General features: G+C 50.5%; 1 protein-coding gene across 1 annotated transcript in view; it reads left to right on the top strand.

Moving 5' to 3' along the window:
• IPO9 (importin 9) overlaps positions 1-20,552 on the top strand; it is a 39,365-nt gene that overhangs the window by 2,409 nt on the left and 16,404 nt on the right. The window contains exons 2-14 of the mRNA XM_055583223.1: positions 7,685-7,746; positions 7,966-8,052; positions 8,805-9,006; positions 11,563-11,651; positions 12,295-12,381; positions 12,826-12,945; positions 13,054-13,154; positions 13,341-13,399; positions 13,955-14,106; positions 14,743-14,841; positions 15,875-15,981; positions 16,292-16,431; positions 18,622-18,781. Of these exons, the coding sequence (XP_055439198.1) occupies positions 7,685-7,746; positions 7,966-8,052; positions 8,805-9,006; positions 11,563-11,651; positions 12,295-12,381; positions 12,826-12,945; positions 13,054-13,154; positions 13,341-13,399; positions 13,955-14,106; positions 14,743-14,841; positions 15,875-15,981; positions 16,292-16,431; positions 18,622-18,781 (1,465 nt within the window). The remainder of the gene's footprint in view (positions 1-7,684; positions 7,747-7,965; positions 8,053-8,804; positions 9,007-11,562; positions 11,652-12,294; positions 12,382-12,825; positions 12,946-13,053; positions 13,155-13,340; positions 13,400-13,954; positions 14,107-14,742; positions 14,842-15,874; positions 15,982-16,291; positions 16,432-18,621; positions 18,782-20,552) is intronic.

Raw genomic sequence — 20,552 nt, 5'->3', positions numbered from 1 at the left:
AGTCAGCTCTTCGCATCAGGTGGCCAAAGGATTGGAGTTTCAGCTTCAACATCAGTCCTTCCAATGAACACCCAGGACTGATCGCCTTTAGGATGGACTGGTTGGATCGCCTTGCTGTCCAAGGGACTCTCAAGAGTCTTCCCCAACACCACAGTTCAAAAGCATCAATTCTTCTGCTCTCAGCTTTCTTTATAGACCAACTCTCACATCCATACATGACCACTGGAAAACCATAGCCTTGACTAGACGGACCTTTGTTGGCAAAGTAATGTCTGTGCTTTTTAATGTGCTGTCTAGGTTGGTCATAACTTTCCTTTCAAGGAGTGTCTTTTAATTTCATGGCTGCAGTCACCTTCTGCAGTGAGTTTGGAGCCCAGAAAAATAAAGTCAGCCACTGTTGCCACGGATTCCCCATCTATCTGCCGTGAAGTGGCGGGACACTGTCTTTATGAGCCACTTATTCCTGCCTCACGTGGGAGCTGGTCCCGGGCGACCCTTGAGATCAACTCATCTGCTCCCTTTGACAAACAGTCTGCTACCTTCCTTGGCTGCCGAGTGATGACCCTGAGTCTTGGAGATTAAGTGGAAGAATCTCTCATTTAATTTGGGGCGGAAGACACAGGTCAGTTGTAAAGTCCATGTTAAGTAGACAGACAAGAGGTTGTCATGCTCTGAGCAGAGTCTGGTATAGAAGAAATTTTAAGAAGCACTTATCATGGAAAATTGAGGTGCTGGAACCCAAGGTACATCTGGGTCATTCAGCCAGCAAGCAGGTATTTTCCAGGAAATAACTCATCGCTCACCAGTTCCCATATTTTCCAGTATGGGAGTCTGTTCTCTTAAGCCAAAGAAGTGTATGTGTTTGAGAGATCCACCTGACTCGTGTAGTGGGTTAGCTTTGAAAGGATGAGGACGGGCTGTTCACATCAGCCTGGTGTGCTGGAGTGATTGTCTTGCTTCCCCGGTCACTGGGCACCTGAGGGAACCCAGCAAGCCTTCTCGACTCGTGCAGCCTGTAAACAGGGCTGACGGGCAGAGGACATAGAGCCACCCTCTTCAGACGGCGCTGCCAGCCTGAGACGCTTAGCACTTCAGAGTCTGGAGGGTCCCGGGCTGCATAGTACAATTCCAGCAGATGATTGGTGCCCTTTGTCTCCTTAGGAAGGTTGCGATTTTGTGTTTTATCAACAGTGTTTGTAGGAATTTAGTTCTGCCTCCGTAAAGTAGGAATTAGTCTTTTTGATCTGTTCAAGTGTTCTTCTAATTCCATTTTATTTAATAGGTGGGATCATATCACGCATCTTATAAACATGGTAATTTAAAAGAAGGAAAGTTTGTGAACTATTGAAGGTCTCTTACATCAAAGTCTGATGTTCTCTACTCAGCTTTTTGAACTCTGTGTGTGTGTGTGTGTGTGTGTGTGTGTGTACGCGCGCAACTTACACCACGATCGTGACTTTTAAGAGTGTCAGCTCTTCATTTTTGGTGTATTTATGCTCAGCCTGTTTTTATGTCTCAGAACACAGTTGTTTCCGTCTTCTCTTCTCGGTCTCCTCTCCTCTGAGAGCAGCATCACCTGAGTGCTGGAATGTGTTGCTTTCATTCGTAAGCTTTAATTCTCCAGGCCAGCATAGTACAGGCTTTCTTTTGACACTTGGTGCTCTGCTGTGTCGGGCCGGTTACAGCACTCAGGTCCTCGTGTTCTCACTGGGGGCCTTTGGCTGCGGCGCGCACTTACTGGCTGCGTGGCGTGTGGGATCTTAGTTCCCTGATCGGGGCTGAGCGCACGGCCCCTGCACTGCGGGGCAGACGGTAAACTTGCTTATATGACGTGAGAGCCTAGGTGGTTTTCTTCTTTTAGTTATTTCTTCTTGTTAGAAATGAAGACATTTGGCCTTGACTTAGTTTTTTATGTCTTGCTCCCAGCAGATAGGTCACAGAAAATACATTTTTTCCTTTCCTCCCACCACTGCTGTGTTGAGCTGGGGAGGGGGATTCTCTCGCGCGCTTTTCCTGGCATCTCCTGTTGCCCAGACATCTGTGTTACTCCGTCTCCGGTGCCTGCGGGCTGAGGTCTGCTTCCTGGTTCTCACGAGCGCTTTTCTGGCTCTCTTGCAGTGTAGCGTAAGCACTGTCAGCTGCGAAGGGAGCCCCTCCAGGATCCAGATGCACTCCTGGGCGCGTGGCGGGCACTGAGCCCCGCGGAAGGCGGCCGCGCTCGGAAAAAGGCCAGTGGTGGAGTTTTCTTTCTCCTTTCAGCTGTGGTTTTGTGACAGTCCTGTGAGAAAGGTGGCTTCCCCAGAGACTCCCTCCTTCCCAGACAAGCTGGTCCCCAGTTCTTGAAACAGGAGCTTTCCTGACCGTCCAGCCTCAAGTCTCCAGTCGGCCCTTGAGACCAGGAGCTTGTATTTCTTAGCTTATCCTTTCTCCTCCATGCTGTCCTTGGAGCTTCCCTTCTAAGCCAAGTTGTAGAAGGATCCTGTTTTTGCCTAGTGGGGTGAAGTGAAAGAAAGGGGAGCAGGGAAAACCAGAGAGGGCAACAGAGACTGAAAGGCCGGAGGGTGGTTTGGAGAGAATGAGAGGTTTCCTCCAAAGGAGGTTCGAGGGCACCTTGTGGGGTCGGGTTAAAGGTTAATCCAGCCCCACTTGGAGTTGGTGCGAACCCAGGTTCACAGGCCTGTCCTTCCTCGTCTTGGGAAAGGGAACCAGAGAAATGCAATTGCTTAAGGAAAATGGCTTTAGAAAGCTGACTTCTTAGAGCCTGCTTGAGAATGTCCCTCTTTGGCTTAACTTCATAGATTGAATCTTACTTTAATCTGTATTTGCCCTTTTCAAGCAAGACGAAGTAAGAGAGCTATGCCTGTCTGTGTCTCTTGTATTTTCCTTGCCTTAATCATCCCAAAGTAAGTTATTCAGGTGTTCTCATGCTTTTTGAAGAAATTACGTTAATTTCAGCAGAACTGAAAATCCCCCAACACACAGCAAAATAAAAATACTTTTTTCTTTATGGATATCCTTAGTTACAGTGCATCAAAAACTACTATATTATCTTTGTTAAGTGAATATCTGTAAAGAGGAGTTTTTCCTACTTCACAGAAGTCATCAGTGGATAAGGCAATGGTATTGATAAGTTTTAAAGTAAGTCAGAGAGCTTGCGGGTTTTCCGTGGCATTTTGTCCTGTGTGTCACTCTTATAGATGCAGAGTTCACCATCTGCATAGCACCAGTGCCAGACCTTGTCACACTTATGATTTTTTAAGTAAATTAAGATTAACTGAAAATAAAATTAAATCTTATAGTATGAAACTTCTGTTGTGACAGATAGCCTATATTTCTAATGGGGGTATAGGCTCCACGGTCCATGGGATTTTCCTGGCAAGAATACTGGAGTGGGCTGCTGTTTCCTTCTCCATGGGATCTTCCCAACCCAGGGATCAAACCCGGGTCTCCTGCATTGCAGACAGACGCTTTACTGTCTGGGCCCCTAGGGAAGCCCATAGTCTAGAATAGATTAGGTTAAATAAAATTGCTATCTTCCTTCTTATATCCCCCTTTAACCTAATGTATATGAGCTCTTTGTCTTTGAATTTTTGGGGTTTCCAAAGTAAAGTTGATCATGACACTGTCTTTGAAACTCTGGGAGCCTGTGGTGAAGAAAATCTATTCTGTTTATCCATTCTATTTTAAAGATTTGTCCTTAGGTGATACTCTTTGAAGATTTTTATTTCCATTAAGGCTTTTGAGCAGAGAGTCATCTTTTTGAACTTTCAAGCCTCTTCTTTCTTCTGTGGAGGAAATAAACTTGCAGACAAAATCCTCTGTGGAACCAGGTTGTAGGTACAAATCCCCTGGCTGACGTAGGTTTTGGGGCCCCCACATGGATCTTAACCTTCTCGTGGTCTCTTCCTCTCACCATCTTTTACTGCAATCTCAGCGATGTTTGAAGCACGGTGGTTGGTGATCTTTGATAGGTTCCAGGACAAGATGAATTTAAATATTATGTTTGACTGAAGAGCTCCCAATTACTGTGACCCTCACCAGACTACCACCTCCTCATGGCCTTGGATGGAAAGCGTGTGTTCACACAAAGCTCTTCTTTAAAAAGAGTGGGCTTGGCAGTTCTTGGGTTGGTGAGAAAGGGCCCCTGTGTAGTTCGCCTGGTCTTCTGCAGTAATGACTTTTCTGACGGGTGCAGGGTGGGCTGGTGGGAAAGGCCTGGTTCCTTCTCCATTCTGTGAGCCTCAGTGTGAGCGCTCCACCTCTATCTGTGCTTGCGTTGGGAGGTAATTATTCAGACCGGCTTAAGCTTTATAGTCTCCACTCAAGTTTCAAGTCCTTTTCAAAAATGCCCCATTTTATACCTCAGTATCTTTCTTTTTCACACCTTGTGGTTAAAGATTTTGTTTATCTGGATCTCGTTTGTCCCTGTAGTGGTGATCCAGACCTTGTACTTTTGGCAGGGACATTAATACCTGCATCAGAGTGGTCCGTGCAACCATTGTTGAAATGACACCTTAAAAGAAAATTGTGTGTGTCCCAGGTAACTTGCGAGTGTGTTACAGACGTTCTGAAGGGCCTCACACAGGCTCACCAGCATCCGCGGACGGGGTCCAGGATCGGCGGGCGGGGTTCAGGGGAGAGAATCCCGAGCTTCTTAGCCGACTTGGAGCCGTCAGGTTAGCACCCGTTCACACGCCGAGGATCTGAGGTCAGAGGGCGTGTGAAGTCCCTGACAGGCGCCCTTTCCCCTCTCCCCCTTCCGTGGGTGTCACACGTGCACTTCAGGGGTTTTTCTCCCACTCAGCTTGAGCTTTGGTCAGTATCCAAGCAGTCTGACTCATCTATGTTAGTCCATTGGGAAAGTTAACTCCCATATCTTTGGGTTGTAGGGACCTATTGTTTATTCTAGTAAAAATGCATTTTATGAAACTTAACAGAGACAGAACTAGCCAGATTAACCCTAAGAATTAGAATGGACTTCAGTGTTTTTAGAGGTAGTTCTGCAGATTTGAACTGTTTGCTTGTGATTTAATAACTTAGTAACTGCTATAGAAAGAATGTGGCAACTTTTTTAGTCTTGCAAGAACTCTCCTTTCCTGAGTGAGACTTAAGTGCCATAGGATTGTATCAGTAATTGTAGCTTAAAATAAGAATGTAATAAGAATGAGTAAGAATCCAGTAAGGTAGCATAAATTAAAGATACAAAAAAGTTAAAACACAGAATCAGTAGCCTTCACATACACAAACAGCAAAAGGCTAGAGGGTATAGTGATTTTGTTTTTTTAAGGAGTTTACAGTAGTGACAGATTAAACGCTCAGGAGTGAAATGCACGGGAACCATGCGCAAGACTATTGGGGCAGCGTTAACCTCCTGAAAGGGTTGAAAGCGGGCATGCACGAATGGGACGGTGAGCTATCCTTCGATAGGACAGCGCTGCCTTCTAGACGAGTGAGACGGGTTGATTCTGAAGGTCACCAAAAAGTAAGCTTGGAAGGAGTAGCTCCCAAAACACCGAAAGCGGCAAATGGAAGAGGGGTTAGTTCTCGCAGACGCGGGAACCTCACCTGAAGCCTCTACAGTCGAAACAGGCGCGCGGCACTGGCACACAGACGGGCAGGTAGGGCTGCGGAATAAAGCAGCAAGCCTGGGCACAGACGCAAGCCGCTGCAAGCCTGGTGTTGGTAAAGGTGGCATCTCAAAACATCGCGGTAAGGACAGACCTTCAGTAAAGGAGCGGGGACAGCTGCGTGGGGAGCAGTTGCGATTAGATCCATTCCCACACCATACAAAAAATAAGCGGCAAAGGGATTCAGAACCTAAATGTTTAAAAAGAAACCATAAAAATTGTAGAAAGACGTATGGGAAAATTTTTCTTTATCTTTGGCATAAAGAAAGGCTTTCTAACTATGGCCCAAAATCCAAAGGCAGCAAAAGATTGATAAATTTGACTACCTTAAAATTTTAATTGGACAGAAGTTAGGACCAGCAAGACTAAAATACAGCTGTGCCTAGCATATTCAAACTGGAGAAAACCAAGAGAAAGAGACAATCTTAAAAGGAGTCAGAGGAAAAGAGTACCTTATTTGTGGAGGAACAAGAGTTAACAGTTACGTTGGACGGCTCTTCAGGAGCCATACAAGCAGGAGAGGAGTGGAGTGAAGTATTTAACGTGATCATAGAAAATACATTACCCACCTAGAATTCTGTATCTGCTAAGTTAACCTTTAAAGCTGAAGAATTAAGACTTTCTCAGACAAGGAGACTTCTCTGGTGGTCCATTGGTTAATACTCTGCGCTCCCAATACAGGGGGCCTGTGTTCAGTCCCTGGTTGGGGAACTAAGATCCCACCTGTGCTTGAGCCATTTTGAGTTAATTTTTGTATATGGTGTGAGCTGAGGGTCAGGTTAATCCTTCTGCACGTGGGTGTCCAGTTGGCATAGCGCCCGTTGTTGATCAGGCTGCCCTGTCCGCGTCGAGCGGCCTGCCCTGCTGGCCTGTGTGACTGGCTCTGCGCCAGCGCCACACTGCTGATTGCTGTCGATTTGTAGCAAGTTCTGAAAGTGGGGAGTGGATCCTCCAGTTCAGGTGGTCTTTGTCAAGATTGTTTTGGCTATTTGGGATCCCTTGAGATTCCATATGAAATTTAGGATGGGTTTTTCTATCTCTACAGGACAGTCATTGGAATTTTGACAGGGATTGCATTGAAGGATCTAAATTTTAACTTGGGAGTGAGCGTGGCAGCCTCCCCATATGCTTATGTGTGTGCGCGCGCATGTGTGTGTGCTGGGTCTCCGTGGCCGCATGGCCTTCCTGGTTGTGGTGCACGCAGCCTTCCTGAATGCACTTGTGTGTGTGTGTGTGTGTGTGTGTGTGTATGCTTGTGTGTATGTGTGTGTGTGCATGCGCGTGCTGGGTCTCCGTGGCCGCGTGGCCTTCCTGGTTGTGGTACATGCAGCCTCCCCGTATGTGCTTGTGTGTGTGTGTGTGTGTGTGTGTCTGTGGTGTGTGCGTGCACGCGCGTGCTGGGTCTCTGGCTGCACGGCCTTTCCTGGTTGTGGTGCTCGAGCTTCTCGTTGCGGTGGCGTGTCTCAGGGAGCACGGGCTTCACTGCCCCATGGCACGTGGGGTCTTCTAGACCAGGGATCCAGACCATGTCCCCTGTGTGGAGAGGAGGGTTCTTACCCACAGTACCACCAAGGAAGCCCCCAGTATGCATTTTGAAATTACCACTTACATTGCTTATTAGAAACTGTTGGCTTGTAACGGTTGTGTTTTTAGGACTAAGCCTGTTAAGAGCATATTTTCTTAGACTTAATCATCTCTTACCTGATGGCGTAGATCTGGGCAACTCCTGAAGTCTCAGCTTTTAAGTTTTCTTTGGGGTTAGGTAGCACCAGTTTTCGATTAGACACTGCGTTTATTGCCACCTTGAAGGGCAAGACAGGGCGCAGTGACGGGGGAAGTGAGAGGTGCTGGGACTGTCCACGGCAAGCAGCCCCACGCTGCAGGCTCCCTGTTCGTCTTTCTTAGAGGAGTTAGTCTGAGCAGTCACCAGCACCTTTGGAGACACCGAATCAGACTCTTCTCTGAGATCTTTCTTGTTGGCATCAGGGTTAGAGCCCAGTAAACCGCTGTGGCTTTCCTGGGTGCTCTTAGACTCACAGTGAAGTTTTCTCTTCCAGAATTCGGTGTCCACCTGGCAGAGTTGACCGTCGATCCCCAGGGGGCATTGGCGATCCGTCAGGTAAGTCAAGACTGACTGGCCCTGTTTATAAGTAAGTTCTCTCTACTTGGTGGTAAAACTTTTTTATGGGAAAGTGAAAGGGTAAGGCCAATTTATAAATAACTTAGAGTTTTGCACCAGGTTTGGACAGGTTTCAGATGGGTGTGTCAGGCCCCGTGTATGGGTGAGTGTGTGAAGAAAGGCTTTCCTCGCTTTCCCACTGGCTTGTTTCCTTCACAGCTGGCATCAGTCATCCTGAAACAGTATGTGGAGACTCACTGGTGTGCCCAGTCGGAGAAGTTCAGGCCTCCTGAGACCACAGAAAGGGTGAGGAGAGGCACTTGACTTGTCTTGCTGTGGAGGTTTGAGGGGCCATCGTAGGAGCCTGGGGCTGTCACGAGGCTGGGCAGAAGGGGATGGAGTGATTGGCGGCTGCCGTTCTAGGCAACGTGCTGCAGATAAGAGAGCTCGAGTGCCAGGCGGACCTCGTTCACATTCCAGCCTGCCTTTTACTAGCTACGAAATGTTCTAAAAGTATAACTTCTGAGGTTCAGTTTCCTAAATATCTAATAAAATTCCAGCTTCAGGGAATTGTTTGCGGGTTGCATGAGGTAGCATTCCTCCCTGGTCCAGTGCTGTGCAGCCGTCCTGGGGCCCTATGACATTTCAAGGTCTGAGGTCCTTTGGAACTTGCCACAGTGGGAGTGTTCCGTGCGTGTGCCGTCTGGGACAGCTGCTCTCCGTGCGTGGTGCCGAGCGCTTCAGATGGGGCTCAGGCGGCTGACAAGCTCAGTTTTTAATTTCATTTAGTTTTCATCACTTTAAATGGCCGCATGTGCCTGGTGGTTCCTGTCATGGACAGTGTGAGTGTGGAGCTGTGGGTGACTCAGGGTGCAGTGTGTGTGGAGCTCGTGGACAGCGTGAGTGTGGAGCCGTGGGTGACTCGGGGTGTAGTGTGTGTGGGGCTCTGCACAGGTGTGCAGTGTCCCCCCCACGCTGCTTTTCCAGCACATGAACTGGGCAGCGACCTGCCGCTCTCTCACCCCGGTCAGACGCAGGCGGGCTTCTCTCCTCTCCAGGCAAAGATAGTCATCCGGGAACTGTTGCCCAACGGCCTGAGGGAGTCCATAAGCAAGGTGCGCTCCAGCGTGGCCTACGCAGTGTCAGCCATCGCACACTGGGACTGGCCCGAGGCCTGGCCGCAGCTCTTCAACCTGCTCATGGAGATGCTGGTGAGCGGAGACGTGAACGCCGTCCACGGTGCCATGCGGGTGCTGACAGGTACGGGCGCCGCAGCCTGGCCTCGGACCTTGGACCCCATGCGCCCCCCACTCCTCCCGGCTCTCACCTCCAAGCTGCCCTCCCATGTCAGGGACCCTCCCCCTCAGGAGAGGGTCACGCGTGGCGGTCCAGCGTGCAGACTGCAGTTCACAGTCTGGCTATACCTTGACCCGACCTGCTCATCTCTTAAGCCTGAGTTTTCCTGGTGTGTAAAGGTCAGGTGAGGGTGCTGTCCCCCTGGCAGGGGCTTCTGGTGGCTTTGGTGAGCTCGTCTCGGTGAGGTGTCCTGTGCCGGCACAGCAGGCTTGCGGGAGATTGTGGCTGCTGTGATTATCATCGTCATTACACAGTGTTTTCTACGTAGTTCAATGCAAAGATAAGAGTAGTCAAGTTTTTCTGGGAATGTGGAAAGAAGATAAAAACAGTCACACAATGTAATCAGGACCTTCACTTGGCCAGCTTAGGAAATGTGTAATCTTGGGTGTGAGCCGTTGAGAGAAATACTTGACCTTTTAGTCCTAAGAGGTTTGGTGAGGAGCTCTTCTAAGCATGGGTAGCCTGTCAGTCTCTCAAAGGCCTGCTCTTAAGCGGCCCCAGCCCCGCCACGGCCGGAAGCCCTGCCCCTGCAGATCCTGCCCTGCTTCCTCCCACCGCCTCTGCTTTGCTTTCAGGGAGTCCTTGTCTGGACCTTAGCCGCTGGATGTTGACGTGTCAGAAAGCACGGTCCCCTCTCTTTTACAGGTTTTCATATCTTTTCTCCTCCGTGATCTGCCATCTCTCCTGACATGTATTCTTACTTAGTTAGGAACGGCATTCTACAGGTCTTGCTTTAATAAACTTGGCATCGGGGCCCAATTTTACAAATTGATCTAGTACTGACTTTGAGCAAGCTCCAGGAGGTGGTGAAGGACAGGGAAGCCTGGAACGGTACAGTCCATGGGGTTGCAAAGAGCCGGACACGACTGAGCAGCTGAGCCACGGCAGCAGTCTAACACTGACGGTTGTGCCAGATCTGCGTCCAAAGGCAGCCCCTCCTCGCGTTTCGTTTCATGCCCCCTCCTCCCACGCCCCCTGCCTTGTCGCCCCGCCCAGCTGGGTGCACTTGTGTTGATCACCTGTGACACGTGCTCATGGCACATGCAGCCACCCAGCTGAGAAAAGCACACGCTGTCTGCTCAGACTCTGGCTTCCCTGCTCGTGGCTCTGCTGCTCCGTGTGGCTTACTTCTCAGGTGGCCTCTCCTACCCTTCTGTGGAGTGAGCTTTCTAGGATTCTTTACTCACAGCCTCTTGATGCCAAAATATCAATTAACAGATCTGTTTTCTGCTAAGGAAAGGAAGCCTACTCCCTCCCTGTCTGCCAACACAAAGTTCAGCTGCTCCTTGTAAAACCTGGAGGAAACGGTGGTTGTCTGTGTCCCCGAGTTGTCTCACTGCAGAGCCCTCGCTGTGTGGCTGGGGCGTCTGCTCAGTGAGATGACTTTGCACTAGGCCGCAGGGAAGGAGCTGGCGGGGAAGCTGCTGTGCTGGAGGCAGCGGACGTGGGTGGAGAGCGCCACCTCACACCAGGGAGCTGCTCCGTGAGGCTGGACCGCGCTCTAGGGGCCACTGAGGCGCGTGTGCAGGGTGCAGGGTGCTGTGGGTGGACAGGAGGCCAGGAGGAGAAGGGGCTCGTCGGGGCTGTTCAAGGCCCTGCTTCTGTCTGCCTGGTTTTGCAAGGCTTCCCATTAAACTCACCGTTCATCCACGAGAACCAGGGCTGACTGGGAAGGCAGTGCAGGCCCAGCTGTCACGGCTGAGCCCGCTGACACACAGGCCTTGGTTCCCTCTTCCGTCTCAAAGCGCTTTGGAGACGCAGCTGCTGGCGTCCTGCACTTTCTCTGACTTGATGAGTGTCCTCAGAAAACTTATTTTGGACTTAACTACATGAAGGGCTGTAAATTGAAGAATGAGCATCAGAGTACAAAATGCAGTTGGTTAAGCAGCAGACAAGTGAGCAGACGTGGGCTCGGGTCCTGTGTTTCACTTTCAGTGATGCATTTCAGAGCTCAGCTTGCTGCCTCGGTGCCTCGTGAGGTTTTGGACGTAAAGGGAAAGTCTGGTTCGATGGCCAGACTGACGGGGTAGCGACCCCTTGCTCTTCCTCTGAGCAGCAGCCTGACCTTGGTCAGCGCCGCTGTCCCCATGTGTAGGCTGGAGCAGGACCCTGGTGTCTCCCAGGCTGTCTCACCTGTGTCACGGCGGCTTCAGGGGGGCAGGTGCTGAAGGCGGAACCCGGCGAGGCACCCCCAGGTGCGCCTAGGTGCCGGCACCGGGCACAGGCCAGGCTGAGCCCAGGTTCTCCAGTGGCCGCGCGCTCTCCACAGTCTGGTGTGCGCTCCTTTTCCCCTGCAGTGCTCCTTTCCCTTCTAACAAATGCTTCACGCCGCTTCCCTGCCCCAGGGTAGGGCTCCTGGCCAGCGTCTTCCCTGCGTGCTCCCTAAAGCAGTCCAGCAGTTGTCAGACGAATGTCTTTATAAAGCAGTGTTATTTTTACTGCCTGCTTTCTTCTCTGTAGAATTCACTCGAGAAGTCACCGACACGCAGATGCCGCTAGTTGCACCCGTCATCCTCCCAGAGATGTACAAGATCTTCACCATGGCCGAGGTAGGGTCTTCCCATTGCCGAGAGCGGCCCTGGCTCTCGGGAGCCTGTTGTGTCTGCTGCTGATCCCATACCTGAAGACAAGAGCTGACCGAGGGCTGCGTCTGACGAGCCTCGGCCCCTTCCCTTGCGACTGGGAGGCCAGGCCTCTGAGGAGAGCGGAGGGGCTGCTGGAGCTCCAAGCTGCCACCGTGGGGCTGCTCAGGCCCCTCTGGGGCCACCCACCCGCCTGCCCCCTCAGCCGCGTGTCGGGGACAGTCTCCCGCAGTGCTCACCACGGGCCTTACTGCATGTGTTGGGTTGATGACTGCTCACTGGGGGATGTTTCAGCCTCGCTGCTCCTCCCCATCCCTAGCCAGGGGCTGTATTTTGAAAGCACTACACTGTGTTGGGATTCCGAGGTGTACCCAGCTTCATGTTTTCAGTCAGATTAGCCCACAGGGGACTCTATACAAGGTCGATTCTAGTAAGTTCTCACATTGTGTTTCCTTTTATTCTGTGGATTAAATAAATCTGTGCCCTGGACAGGAATGGTAGACATTTCCTGTCTCTCGGGGATCCAGTCCCAGGTCAGGGTTGAGTGGTCACAGTTGAGTCACACGTGCACGCACGTTAGCCTCACAGCCCTGCTGTGACTCGCTCCCAGGTGTATGGGATCCGAACCCGCTCCCGAGCCGTGGAGATCTTCACCACCTGTGCCCACATGATATGCAACATGGAGGAGCTGGAGAAGGTGAGTGCGCCTCTGTCGTGGCCGCTGGCCTGCCCTGGACGCTGGCGGGGTGTGTTGGGCGCAGCAGCCGTGCTTTTGATGCAGTGAGCGTCCATGTGCAGCTGGGTCTCCTTTCGTTTGAGTCTGTCTTTTCCTGGTGTCTTGTCCTGCATCCTTTTCGCGCTAGCTGGCACCCGGGGCTTTATTGTGCTTTCATTGCCTCCTGTGTGGGACCAGCCTAGCTAAGAAATACCAGTCCCTGGGATCAGGAGTGGTTTGAAGAAGCTCCTGGTGAGGAGCCGCCAGTGTTGAATAAGGACACAGCAGACCCTGGGGACACCTCCAGTGACCGTGTGGCCACACCCTTCTGACGAGGGCCTGAGCCTGGAGGGTCTGGAGGTGCCATGTGCCTGGATGCCATAGATTGGGGCTGAGTCCAGGACTGATTGTAATTTCTGCCTTCAGGGTGCAGCCAAAGTCCTGATTTTTCCTGTGGTGCAGCAGTTCACAGAGGCCTTTGTCCAGGCCCTGCAGATCCCAGACGGTCCCACGTCAGACAGTGGGTTCAAGATGGAGGTCCTGAAGGTGAGTGCTTGCTGTTGGGGGTGCTGGGAGTCTGCAGGGTGGTCTGACACCAGTAATTTTTCTCCCATTTCTCTTGTAACTCTCGGGTTTTTTCCTATAACTTCTCAGGCAGTGACAGCCCTGGTGAAAAACTTCCCAAAGCACATGGTGTCCTCCATGCAGCAAATTCTGCCCATTGTTTGGAACACCCTGACTGAAAGTGCAGCCTTATATCCTTTCTGGGAGAGGGCAGGGACCTGCCACCCCTATAGTTGGGGGTCTAGAACCTCGGGCCTCACATTCACGTGGTTCCGCTTTCTTAAAGTATCTACCCGTAGTGTTGGAGTGTGTCATGTCCCCTTGTAGAATGTGTGCAAAGCAGACTGCAAATTCTGTTTCTTTACTCTTCATCATACTTACGTGAGGACAGAAGTCAACTACACAGAGGAAGTAGAGGACCCTGTGGACTCCGATGGTATGTAGCGCATTTGGTCATATACCTCGTAGTGGAGAAGGGAGCCAGGAAGAGCCAGGACAAAGGCAGGAAATTAGAGGCTTTGCTCTCTTGAGAATGTTCTCATTGAGTTTCCTGTCAGTGGATTAGATGTGGGGAAACAAAAATTGAAAATCTGTCATCTGTTCCTCGTCAGCATTTGCATAAGTCTTATGAAATCATGGAATTTCTCAGTGGAAAATATATTCAGTGTTTCAGATTCTTCTTTCTTTCTTTTGGTTCCACTGCGTGACTTCCAGGATCTTAATTCCCCAACGAGGGATTGAACCCAGGCCCTCAGCAGTGAAAGCCCAAAGTCCTAACCACTGGGCCACCAGGGAATTCCCTGTTTTTTTGTGCTGGAAAAACCAAAGAGTGCCTAGTACCTGAAATTCCCTTCTTTGACCCCCCGGGCCTCTTCCATTCCCGCGAGTGCTTTAACTGACCCCTCTCACAGAGGTGGTGTAGATCTTCCCAGCATCTGTGCATCTTTCTGTCTTCTTGCCACTAAGAGCTTCTCTCACGTGCTTCCTGTAGGTGAAGTCCTGGGCTTTGAAAACCTCGTCTTTAGCATTTTTGAGTTTGTCCACGCTCTCCTGGAAAACAGCAAATTCAAAAGCACTGTCAAGAAGGCCCTGCCTGAGTTGATCTACTACATCATCCTCTACATGCAGATCACCGAGGAGCAGGTACCGGCCTCTCAGCGAGCGGCACGCAAGTGCAGTGCAGCCTCAGTGCGGGGCCTGGGCCCGGCGTCTGCTAATCCCTAAAACTGACGCCTGAAGAGCAGCATGCCCGGAAGTTCTAGGAAAGCTGTGATTTCATTCACATCATCTTGCCAAGTCCCTGGGTGCTAGGGTTTATCGGCTTCTGTGGTAGGTAGTTGGACTTGTAGAATACTCCCACTTTGGTATCTGTAGGGGACCCCTAACCAAGGGCGTGATAGCAAGAAGAGCCTGGTCTTTCTCTGTAGATAGTGAGACACAGCGTTCAGATCCTTAGCCTGGTCAGAGAGTCATTAGACCAGAAGAGAGCGTTAAAAATATGGTAATGCCACTGTGTCCTAGGAATTGACGTGATTTTCACCTTGGATTTCCATCAGACCCACTAGACTCAGCAAATCGGCCTGTTGGGGTCACAGCCGACTGGCAGTAGGAGGGGCCGGCAGTCAGCCGCCTTCCACAGCGGCCGTAGCTGCGTGGCTTGGTAAAAGGGTTTACTTCTTTGCATCAGAAAGAGTAGCATTCTGTTCAAGATAAAAACAGAAGGTTGGAATCTTCCCGTGAAGAGGGAGCCTCACAGAGCTGACTGCATCGTTCTTTCAGATCAAAGTGTGGACCGCCAACCCCCAGCAGTTTGTGGAAGACGAGGACGACGATACCTTCTCCTACACCGTCAGGATCGCGGCCCAGGACCTGCTGCTGGTGAGAGGGCTGCCCCGATGCCCGGTCACCGGGGTCCTGACGGCGTCGGCTTCTCCTCTTTGTTCTAGACCTCCCTCGAGCCTTTGCTCAGCACTGGTTTTGGGCAGCTTTACCTTAGACTGGGGTGGGTAACAGAGCAGCTCAGATGGTAAAGAATCTGCCTGCAAGCCCGCAGGAGGCCTGGGTTCAATCCCTGGGTCAGGAAGATCCCCTGAGAAGGGAATGGCAACCCATTCCAGTCTTCTTGCCTGGAGAATTCCATGGACGGAGGAGCCTAGTGGGCCACAGTCCATGGGGTCACAAAGAGTCAGAGGTGACTGAGCAACTAACACAGAGCATCTCAAGTGAAGTCTGAGATGCAGGAATTCTAAAGTCCTTGGTCTGGTTCTGATTTACATGCCAATATTGATGAAAGAATTGTGCAGGGCGTGTTCTAATGGGAGAGGGTGTTTGAATCAGGAACTCTTCGGTTTAGTTCAGTCTTCAGCAAGGGTCTGTGTGTAGCACAGACTAGAGGCTGGCAGATTTGAAAAGCTTCGATTGCTGCAAGGTGAACGTCCCGGTGGCTGCCCGTCTCCTGTGGCTCTGACCGGAGCACAGAGCTGTCTCTACCTGAGGTCTGTGGAGAAGCTGCTGCCTGTCTGGTGATACACTTATTCCCGTTTCATTGTTGGTGGGCAATCCGTTGTCCTTTGGTGTTTCTAAGGCACCTCAGGAGGGCCACGGCATGTCACTTAGTAGATTAGCCTTGCTTTTCCAAGTTGACCTCCCAGAGATAAATACCTGGTCCGTTGCTGTCCACAGCTGTGTCTCTCATTGACCCCTGATGCTCTGCAGAATGTAGCCATCCATTCTGTAAGCTTTAGAGAGCTCAGCCTCTGCAGAGACGGGTGCTGCTTTAACTTAGAGACCTTCACGCAGCTCGGGATTGCATTATGAATGTATCTAATCACATTAGCCACATGCACAGCAATGCAGTTTATGGTTTTAATTTGCACAGAAATATTCGTTGGCACCTCTCCTCTCATCCTAGGCTGTGGCCTCTGATTTCCAGAATGAGAGCGCGGCCGCATTGGCCGCCGCGGCCGCTCGGCACTTACAGGAGGCTGAGCAGACCAAGAGCAACGGTGCCGAGCACTGGTGAGAGGGGGCAGCGGGCCACCTCGTGGGGGCACCCTCTGGGCGGCGGGTAAGGGCAGGCATCCTGGCTTTGAATCACCTGTTCTAAAGCAGTTTTTCCTTAAAATAGTTGGTTCAATGCTTTTATTTTATTCCTTTTTAAAAAGCCTGGAAAGGAAGGGCTTTTGCTTTGTTTTTAGTTAGAAAAACCTGTTACTGTTAAATTATACTGTTTTCAGATATAGGCTTAGATTGGAAGAGTAGCTCAGTGCCCTTCAGGATCAGGCTTGCTGAAGTGCCTTTCCCTCTGGCCATGGGGTCCCTTTGGCAGGTGGAAGGTCCACGAGGCCTGCATGCTGGCCCTGGGCTCGGTGAAGTCCATCGTCACCGACAGCGTGAAGAGCGGCAGGATCCCCTTCGACATGCACGGCTTCCTGACCGGCGTCGTCCTTGCAGACCTCAACCTCTCAGGTGTGTTTCAGCACAGCAGGATTCTGGGGGTCTCAGCTCTGTTGTTCACTTAGGTAAACCTTGGGGTGGAATTCTTCCTGCAGCCTGGAGCTGGGGCTCCTTTAACTCTGCACTGCCCAGGGACCTTGCCTCAGATGTCAGGAGCTCTGAGTCTGGGGCGGCCTCACTGCTCATTCCTTGCCACTCTCCCACGTCTGCCCCCCGGGTTCACGCCCACTGCCTGGGGTGGTGTTTGGCGTCTGAACAGGACGCAAGTGTGGCTGCTGTGCAGGGAGCACTCTGGCAGGAGTTGTAAATGCAGAGCCCCCTGTACCCTCAGGCAGTCTGTGTCAGGCTCATCCTCTCTGTTTGCTTCCCGTCAGTTTTCTCAAACTATCTGTTCTCTCTAAAACTATTCTAACTAGATAATTAAAGTGTTCTGTTCTCACGTCCGTGATCACTGCTAGCCCTAAAAGGAATCGCCTCGACTGCATGGAGCCCATTCCTCAGGGCACAGGGCTGTGGCCGCAGGACAGCAGCCTCCTGAGAGCCACACCCCAGCTCAGTCTCGGCTTCCTCTCTGAGCCTAAGTCGTGGGTCCCTCATTGCTCCTGCCATGCCAGTGCACTGTCCTGTGTCCTTGTCCTAAGTTCGCCCTTTGGTTAGCTTAAGCCATTGGAGACTCTTCCCCGCTGTCTCTAATGAGGTAATTAGGTCCTCTCTCATTCTGAGTCACAGGTCATAGAACTAAGCAGTTGAGCGTCGTGATCTCAGACCCACTGAGGAGACTCCTTTTTGTTCTGCAGTTACCACGTGTGCAGTCTGTTGAGCTTGGTGAATGTTTCTGTCTCTTCTGCTGGAATGTACGTGTGCGCGTGGAAGCTTGTCACACGCCCTCCATCCCGCAGCGCCTGGCCCCTGACGCGCAGTGTGATTACACGCTGGTGGCAGTGCTGAGTCTCTCACACCCACCAGCATATTGTTTCCAGAATTTGCCATAGCGAAGCTTTTCTATATGAGCCATTCTCAAACTCTTTGGTCCCGGGACCCCTCTACACCTTTAAAAATTATCAGTGACCCCAAGGAGATTTTTTTGTCACATGTGACAGTATTTAACATACTAGAAATTAAAACTGAGAAGCTTTCAGAACATAAGAATTGCAAGCATACATCCCATTAGCTGTCAGAGCCCTGGTGACACGTCATGTAACCTTTGGAAAACCACTGTGTACTCCACAGGGAGTGAGACTGAAACAGTCGAGCGTTGTCTTAGTTTTGCTACAAAAATGTTTCACTTTTGTAAGTTCTAGGACCATATTTTGAGAATTGTTACTCTCCGTTATGTGATTTATTATGTAATTATCTGGCACAGTTTGGTAGGTTCTGTTGAATAGGTCCCGTCAACTAATGTTTATTGTACAGGTAACAAGGTTAAGCCCTGTGACAGCTAAATAAGTATAGTCTCTATTCTCAAATATCCCAATAACAGGCAGGGCATAGGAATCCTTATCCCCGTGGCTGGAATATCAGTATATGTATATTTCAATATATATATATATATATATAGTTCATGTTAGAAAGCTGATGACGTGAGATTAAAGTGGCTCAGAGACAATTAGGATTACTTCAGCCCAAGAGATCAGTTAGATAATGCAAGGAGAGGTGAGTGTGTTGGCTTAAAAGCCAAGCACAGAAATGGCAACATAAGATGACAGCTAGGGTGGGCTGCATGCCTGAGTCTGGAGGCACAGAGAGGAATTGGAGGTGATGCCAGAGGCACTGATCCAAGGGACTTTATTTGGTAAGCTGTGGAATTTATTGACATTTTAAATAAGAGAATGATAGAGATGTAATTTGTAATATTCCAGTTGGTCCAAGAGTAGGGAAAACCTGGCCATGGAGAAGCTTCAAGAGAGCTGGTTAGCAGTGCATGAGGAATGGCGAGAGCTGGGGTGGGGTCAGGGCTAGGATGTCTTTTTAGTCTAGGAATGTTCAGAATGTACCTTGGGAATCTGGGAGACTGCTTTAGGTTCTGTGCCATAGGTCACACATTTGCTTCTGTCTTTTCCAGTCCTCCTGCTCCTGTTGATGAGCTGTGTGTGTGTGAGGCAGTGCCCCTGTTGCAGCACGCCGAGGCGTGGGGGTTGGGAGGAGGGGCGCGTAGCTGGAGTGTGCCGTGCCCTGCCCCTGACTGCTCTCTCTCCTCCCCAGTGTCTCCTTTCCTCCTGGGCCGGGCCCTCTGGGCTGCCAGTCGCTTTACTGTTGCTATGTCCCCTGAATTGATCCAGCAGTTTCTTCAGGCAACGGTTAGTGGTCTTCATGAGACACAACCCCCATCAGTTCGAATCTCCGCAGTGAGAGCCATCTGGGGGTGAGTATGCCACCTTAGAGCAAGCAGACCTGTCTTAAGAGAAAGTTGCTCAGGGTAGAAGTCCCAAACAGCAGTTACCTGTTCACTGTGTCACTCGGAAATTTCTGACGAAGATCTCCTGCAGAATGAATGTTGGCAGGACAGGGCTTCTGTGAGTCCCAGATGTGTCCTGTTTTTACTCCTCTTTCCTTTTCAAATCAGTCCAGTTCTGGGACCATCTGGACCGCTCCCTCCCCCACAGAGGGGCCGAACCTGGGCTCTGAGAGGGACCTGACTTGCCTGGGGCTGCACAGTAGTGGAGCATAGCATAGAAGCGGGCTGAGAGCCCAGCCTGCCTGCTTGACTGATGGTATCTGTGCTAGAAACCAAACTTGGGATAATATGGCCTGGAAACTGTGCATGTTTTCCCCAGTTTTGGACCTTTCTCACAGCTCGTGGCTCAGGTAGTCCTTTATTTGTGCTCCTCCTCAGACCAGAGAGGCATTGGTGTTTGCAGGGGTGTTTTCAAGTCCAAATCTGAGAGCCTCAGTTGAGTCCTAAGAATTGCTTGAAACCCTAAAAACACAGTTTCTCTTCCACCCGCCTGCACTGCCTCCTGACCTTCTGAAGCAGATTGAGACGCTGGGCATCGTTGTGTGTCCTCAGAGGGCACTAGGGTGCAGGCTGTCAGAGGAGTCTGAACAAGGGGCCCTCGCTCTATCCCTCCTGCACCCACAGTTTGGCATCTGTCCAAGTCAGAGCCGCCTGAGGACAAGAGAGCTGTTTGGAGAAGATAGGCTCACATCCTGACTGCTGATTTGCCAACCACAGTCCTGGCTATGGTCCTATTTGACTTGGTTCTGTCATCATCACCGTACACCAAGCAGCCAGGGGGAATCTCACCAACCTGTGTTTCAGGTTATAGCAGCACAGACTGTCCCAGCTCTGGATCGAGGAGTGGTCCAGGAACTCCTGAAGAACACTGACTGAGACAGCTACCCACAGATGGGGGAGCCTTTGTTGAAGTCCACAGCCCAGTGGATGCTCCAGCCCGGCACCAGGGCGAGAAATTCAGGACCGGACACTTGTAAGAGGCTGGTCACTACAGCCTGAAGGAGCTGACTGCTACCTCTGATGCGAAGACTGCAATGAAAGACATGCAGGAACCTGAAAAACCAAGAAAGCATGGCATCAGAAAAGAAACACAGTCGTTCTCCAGGAACCAGCCCCAGAGACATGGAGATCTGTGATTCATCTGATAAAGAATTCAAAATATCATTTTAAGCAGTTCAATTAACTGCAGAAAAGCACAAAAACACAACTCAATGAAATCAGAAAAACAACTCACAGACAAAATGAGAAATTCAACCAAGAGAGAGAAATCATAAAAAATAACAAATGAATTCTGGAGCTGAAGGATACCATAGAAAGCATCAGTAGCAGAATGAATCAAGTAGAAGAGGTCTGTGAAATAGAAGATGGGGCCTTTGAAATTATCCAGTCAGAGGATGACAGAGAATAAAGAATGAAAACCAAGGAGGAAATGTGAACCCAGTGGTGCCTTTAGGAGAAATAGTAGATGCATGATTGGAGCCCCAGAAGAAAGGGAAGAGACCTTTTTAAAGAAATGATGCATGAGAACTTCCCAAATCTGAGGGGAGATTTGCACCTCCTAGTCATAAAGCTAATATACTTCACCCCAAAATTTCAGTCCAAGGTGATCTTCAAGACACAGTATAATGCTGCTACTGCTCCTAAGTCGCTTCAGTCGTGTCCGACTCTGTGCGACCCC

The sequence above is a fragment of the Bubalus kerabau genome, chromosome 5, assembly GCF_029407905.1.
Source record: "Bubalus kerabau isolate K-KA32 ecotype Philippines breed swamp buffalo chromosome 5, PCC_UOA_SB_1v2, whole genome shotgun sequence".
NCBI classification, from domain to species: domain Eukaryota; kingdom Metazoa; phylum Chordata; class Mammalia; order Artiodactyla; family Bovidae; genus Bubalus; species Bubalus kerabau.
The sequence above is the reverse complement of the archived record's forward strand: the minus strand, read 5'-3'. Positions and strand labels throughout refer to the sequence as shown.